Genomic DNA, 6,712 nt, shown 5'->3' on the forward strand with positions numbered 1-6,712 from the left:
GGTCTAACCAAAGTTTTATAGAGCTGCAACAAGATCTCTCAGCTCTTAATCTCAATCCCCCTGTTAATGAAAGCCAAGACACCATATGCTTTCTTAACAACCCTGTCCACTTGGGTGGCCATTTTAGGGGATCTATGTACCTGCACACCAAGATCCCTCTGTTCCTCCACACTGCCAAGAATCCTATCCTTAATCCTGTACTCAACCTTCAAATTCGACCTTCCAAAATGCATCACCTCGCAGGTTGAACTCCATCTGCCACCTGTCAGCCCATCTCTGCATCCTGTCAATGTCCCGCTGCAGCCTACAACAGCCCTCTATACTGTCAATGACACCTCCAACCTTTGTGTCGTCTGCAAACTTGCTGATCCATCCTTCAATCCCCTATCCAAGTCATTAATAAAAATTACAAACAGTAGAGGCCCAAGGACAGAGCCCTGTGGAACACCACTCACCACTGACTTCCAGGCAGAATATTTTCCTTCTACTACCACTCGCTGTCTTCTGTTGGCCAGCCAATTCTGTATCCAGACAGCTAAGTTCCCCTGTATCCCCTTCCTCCTGACCTTTTGAATGAGCCTACCATGGGGAACCTTATCAAATGCCTTGCTGAAGTCTTTATACACCAGGCAAAGTTTTTTTCCGTGGGTCGGGAGTCCAGAACTAGAGAGCATAGGTTTAGGGTGAGAGAGGAAAGATATAAAAGAGACCTACAGGGCAACATTTTCACACAGAGGGTGGTACGGGTATGGAATGAGCTGCCAGAGGAAATGGTGGAGGCAGGTACAATTGCAACATCTAAGAGATATGAATAGGAAGGGTTTGGAGGGATATGGGCCAACTGCTGGCAGGTGGGACTAGATTGGGTTGGAATATCTGGTCGGCATGGACGGGTTAGACCGAAGGGTCTGTTTCCATGCTGCACATCTCTATGACTCAATGTGCAGGTCAGATGAATCAACCATGCTAAATTGCCCATGGCGTTAGCTGCATTAGTTAGGGATAAATGTTGGGGAATGGGTCTGGATGGGTTACTATCCGGAGAGTCGGTGTAGACTTGTTCGGCCGAATGGCCCCTTTCCAATCTGTAGGGAATCTAATCAAATCAAAATAACCAGAAGCAGTTACAAAAGAGAATCCTTGAAACATTATGATCGATTTCTAAATCACCAAGGAATAGGTTTTAACTTGTGCTCTTTTTTTTTCCTCTTCTAAACTATTTGTCATCTAATTTGCTACAGCCCTTCAACTTCCAGAGTGTCTATTGTCTACTTTTGGGTCTTTGTCAAAGATTTTCTGAAAGTCCATTTATATCTTTACTCATTGCATTGTACCCATCCAGATCAGTCTTTTCTTGAAAGAACCTTATCATGTTTCTGTCCAGTATCATAGAGATGTACAGCATGGAAACAGACCTTTTGGTCCAAGCGGTCCACGCCGACCAGATATCTCAACCCAATCTAGTCCCACTGGCCAGTACCCGGCCCATATCCCTCCAAATCCTTCCTATTCATATACCCATCCAATTGCCTCTTAAATGTTGCAATTGTACCAGCCTCCACCACATCCTCATTCCATATACGTACCACCCTCTGAGTGAAAACATTGCCCCTTGGGTCTCTTTTATATCTTTCCCCTCTCACCCTAAACCTATGCCCTCTAGTTCTGGACTCCCCGATCCCAGGGAAAAGACTGTCTGTTTATCCTATCCGTACACCTCATGATTGTGTAAACCTCTATAAGGTCACCCCTCAGCCTCCGACATTCCAGGGAAAACAGCCCTAGCCTGTTCAGCCTCTCCCTATAGTTCAAATCCTCCAATCCTGGCAACATTCTTGTAAACCTTTTCTGAACCCCTTCAAGTTTCACAACTTTCCGATAGGAAGGAGACCAGAATTGCATGCAATATTCCAACAGGGGCCTATACAATGTCCTGTACAGCCACAACATGGCCTCCCAACTCCTGTACTCAATACTCTGACCAATAAAGGAAAGCATACCAAACGCCACCTTCACTATCCTATCTACCTGCAACTCCACTTTCAAGGAGCTATGAACCTGAACGCCAAGGTCTCTTTGTTCAGCAACACTCCCTAGGACCTTACCATTAAGTGTATAAGTCCTGCTAAGATTCGCTTTCCTAAAATGCAGCAACTCGCATTTATCTAAATTAAACTCCATCTGTTACTTCTCAACCCATCCTAATCAAGATCCCGTTGTAATCTGAGATAACCTTCTTTGCTGTTCACTACACCTCTAATTTTGGTGTCACCTGCAAACTTACTAACTATACCTTTTATGCTCACATCCAAATCATTTATATAAATGATGAAAAGTAGTGGACCCAACACCGATCCTTGTGGCACTCCACTGGTCACAAGCCTTCCAGAAGCCTTCCAGTCTGAAAAACAATCCTCCATCTTCATCCTCTATCTTCTACCTTTGAGCCAGTTCTGTAGCCAAATGGCTAGTTCTCCCTGTATTCCCGTGAGGTCTAACCTTGCTAACCAGTCTCCCATGAGGAACCTTGTCGAATGCCTTACTGAAGTCATATAGATCACATCTATCGCTCTGCCCTCATCAATCCTCTTTGTTACTACTTCAAAAAAACTCAATCAAGTTTGAGAGACATGATTTCCCATGCACAAAGCCATGTTGACTATCCCTCATCAGACCTTGCCTTTCCAAATACACGTACATCCTGTCCCTCAGGATTCCCTCTTAACAACTTACCCACCACCCATCAGGCTCACTGATCTATAGTTCCCTGGCTTGTCCTTAACACCTTTCTTAAACAGTAGCACCATGTTAGCCAACCTCCAGTCTTCCGGCACCTCACCTGTGACTATTGATGGTACAAATATATCAGTAAGAGGCCCAGCAATCACTTCTCAAGCTTCCCACAGAGTTGTAGGGTACACCTGAGCACGTCCCGTGGTCCCATAGTCTGAAGATGTGAAGGCCAGGTGGATTGGCCATGCTAAATTGCCCTGTAGTGACCAGAGATGTTCTGGACTAGGTGGATTAGCCCTGGAAAATACAGGATTATAAGGATAGGGTTGAGGAATGGGTGTGGTTGGGATGCTGTTCCGAGAGTCGGTGCAGACTCAGCAGGCCAAAAGGTGTCTGTCTGTACTACTGGGAAATCATTTTTGGGTGAAATGTGAAAACAATGTGGTCAAACGTATCTCTCATTGATGTCAAAGATACCATGGCACTGTACCGAAGAAAAGGGTTTCCCCCAATGTGTCAGGCAATGTTTATCCCTCGGTCAACATCACAAAACAACTGATGATTATCGCCCTACAACTTGTGAGCGTTTCCTTTATACATAATGGTTGTTGCATTTCCTACTTTATAACAGTGACCGTTGTTCAAAAATGCTTCATTGTCTGTAAAGTGTTTTGAGATGTTCATTGGTCACAAAAAGCGTGATGTAAATGCAGACCTGTCTTTCTTTCAATTACCTCAAATTTACTGTTCCTCCACCAAACACACACATAGCTAGAATGTTTTGCTTAAAGCCCTAGAGAGGAGTGTTTATTTGCTAAATTACTAGCATTTTTGGCTACCTGTTTTAAATTGCAGAAATGAATGCATTTGTAGTTTTCACAAGGATGTTAATTGTAATCAAGCAGTTTTGAGTTTGTGAAAATGTAATGAATATATTTCAACATGTTATTTCTTTATCAGGAACAACATTAATTTTTTGATGGGCTCATGGTGGCCAAACCTAGAGGACCTTTATGAGGCCAATGTGCCAGTGTATCGATTTATTCAGCGCCCTGGAGACTTGGTATGGATAAATGCTGGTACAGTGCATTGGGTTCAGGCCATTGGGTGGTGCAACAACATTGCTTGGAATGTCGGTCCTCTGACAGGTACTGTTCTTGCATTAACCAACTAGTGCATAGCATTCGTGCCTTTACAATGAGAGTTAGATTGTTTAGAGAACAAAACAAATTTGTTAAAGAAAAGCATAATTTGAACCAAAGGAGTTTAGGATAATAATAGGCTTTTTTTGCTAGCTTTTTGACAACAATGTTTGGTTCTTTATTGGGTTTGTAAAGCTTTTTCTGCAGCACTTAAAGTTTGACTTTTAAAGTTAAAACTAATGATTTCTTCTGCAGCAAATCAATATAAACTAGCAGTGGAACGATATGAATGGAATAAACTACAGAGCGTGAAGTCTATTGTTCCCATGATCCATCTGTCCTGGAACATGGCACGTAACATCAAGGTGTCTGATCCCAAGCTTTTTGAAATGATCAAGTAAGTGTCAAGTCAACACTGGGAATTTTTGAACCTCTCCCATATTGTAATTTCAAATAATTAAGAATTTTCTAATTTGCCTAATGCGTTCATAAATGGAATGGGATTGGTCATTTTTATCGAATCAAGAGTCATACAGCGTGGAAAGACCCTGACCGTAATCCCAAACTAAACGAGTCCTACCTGCCCACGCTTGGTTCTTATCCCTCCCAACATTTCTTATTCTGTACTTATCCAATGTCTTTCTTACATTGTAACTGTATCCACATCCATGCTTCCTCTGGAAGTTCATTCCACACATGAGCCATTCTTCTTCCTTGTCTGAACTGCGTGAGGAATGTTTAATGCAGTTTTGATTTGGATTAGTCTGGCCTGGAGTTTTCTCCAGGATAGACTTTGACTTTACTTCATATTGATAACACCTAAGCCATAATTGTTTGGATAAGCTGTGAAAATGGCTGGAAATTAGCGATCCAATGTTTCATTCACCTCTGAATCTTGGTTAAAATATACCTTGAGAATCTTTGGATATTTGTCAAGTTGAAAGAGAAGCAGTGTTGAGTATGAAAAGATGAGGAAAGAATTAAGCTACCTTGCAGGTTATTCTTGACATCATTAAATATTAGAAAATATTGTTTCAATAAAATAGAAAAGTTTTTATAATCTAAGTCACCAGTACTGCACCACAAGAGCTCTCAAAGTTTTCACTTGATTGAAGATATGGGGATTAGTGAATTATTGAATCGTTGACTGAACAGAGGGAAGGTGTCAACAAGTGAGAAAAATTTGGCAAGGAATAGGATTAGACATGGAGCTGCACTTCACCTGTTATTAGTTGCCACTGGTTGCTGGAGGCCATAAAGATATTTGTTTGCTGCCTATCCACTGGGATCACCACTCAAAGAGAATGTCAATATAAAAGACAATGGCTATGAAATAGTAGTTTGTTAAAATTAAAAGCCTCTATCTTTCTTTCTTTAGATACTGCTTGCTGAGAACCCTCAAGCAATGTCAGATGTTAAGAGAAACTCTCATTAGCACAGGCAAAGAGATTGTATGGCATGGCCGCACAAAGGAGGAGCCTGCACACTACTGCAGTATTTGTGAGGTCGGTAAAACTTAATGTTCTGTTGAAGATAATGGCAACTTAGGTTGCGAGGCATCTAAATTGTCATTAATTTGCTGTTATTGACCATATTGTGTGATGGTGTTCTATTTTGTCTTGTCCACCTAATTCTCATCAACAGAATTGTAGTGAAAGCTTTGTGAAGCATGGTTTGTATGAAATTCAAAATGTAATCAGTTTTACAGTTTCTGAAATATCCAGTCAAGGGTGGGTTTAATTGGGAAGTTCACTGAAATAGGAGCATGATGACAGAAGCACTGTTCATTGAATTGCGATTCAAATGGCTTATTAGTCATTAATCCTTTTATTAAATTTTGAACTTGGTAGGATCAGTGACGACTGAAAAATTTGTATTCCTTTACAAAGTACTTCAAAAATGTAATTTTTATGATCTTGCCATATACATTAACACCAAGACAACATTAGGTCCTAACTAATTTTAAATTATTCCGATCATTAAATGAGTGAATGTGCTGGATAATGGACCATTTTTTTGTCACTTTTGCTGTGACAGATGTTGAGAGATAGAGTGCATTGATGAAAAATTGATACCTTTTTTTTGGGACAACTTGAATTTTTAATTCTGCAATTACGGTCTTTCAAATCTTTCTGCATCTTCCGTGTTCCACAGAGGTGTATTTCAAATAGATCACCTTTTAAACTTTTTAAAATGATCAAAACATGATACTTGCCTTTTGAATGTGACAACAGAATGAGAACAAGCTAGTGGCGGAGTGAGACGTACGGGTGCGGGGGTCCGCAGCTACACTGGCACCAACCCCCATCTTTTCCTCCGCTACATCGATGACTGTATTGGCGCTACCTCGTGCTCCCACGAGTAGGTTGAACAGTTCATCCACTTTACTGACACCTTCCACCCCGACCTCAAATTTACCTGGACCGTCTCAGACTCCTCCCTCCCCTTCCTAGACCTCTCCATTTCTATCTCGAGTGACCGACTCAACACAGGCATTCACTATAAACCGACCGACTCCCACAGCTACCTAGATTACACCTCCTCCCACCCTGTCCCCTGTAAAAACGCCATCCCATATTCCCAATTCCTTCGCCTCCGCCGCGTCTGCTCCCAGGAGGACCAATTCCAATACTGAACAACCCAGATGGCCGCCTCCTTCAAAGACTGCAATTTCCCTTCAGACGTGGTTGACGATGTTCTCCACCACATCTCCTCCACTTCCCGCTCCTCCATCCTTGAACCCCGCCCCTCCAATCGCCACCAGGACAGAACCCCACCGGTCCTCAACTACCACCCCACCAACCTCCAGATACATCGTATCATCTTTCGTCATTTCC

The 6,712-nt window shown here is 42.2% G+C and overlaps 1 protein-coding gene across 2 annotated transcripts in view; it reads left to right on the forward strand.

Moving 5' to 3' along the window:
• The window catches only part of kdm6a (lysine (K)-specific demethylase 6A), a 236,360-nt gene that overhangs the window by 220,188 nt on the left and 9,460 nt on the right, over nt 1–6,712 (forward strand). For both annotated transcript variants that reach the window (XM_043700863.1, XM_043700864.1), the window contains 3 exons: nt 3,694–3,881; nt 4,131–4,272; nt 5,254–5,380. In XM_043700863.1, coding sequence (XP_043556798.1) covers nt 3,694–3,881; nt 4,131–4,272; nt 5,254–5,380 — 457 coding nt within the window. The remainder of the gene's footprint in view (nt 1–3,693; nt 3,882–4,130; nt 4,273–5,253; nt 5,381–6,712) is intronic.

The sequence above is a fragment of the Chiloscyllium plagiosum genome, chromosome 12 (assembly GCF_004010195.1).
Source record: "Chiloscyllium plagiosum isolate BGI_BamShark_2017 chromosome 12, ASM401019v2, whole genome shotgun sequence".
Taxonomy (NCBI): Eukaryota; Metazoa; Chordata; class Chondrichthyes; order Orectolobiformes; family Hemiscylliidae; genus Chiloscyllium; species Chiloscyllium plagiosum.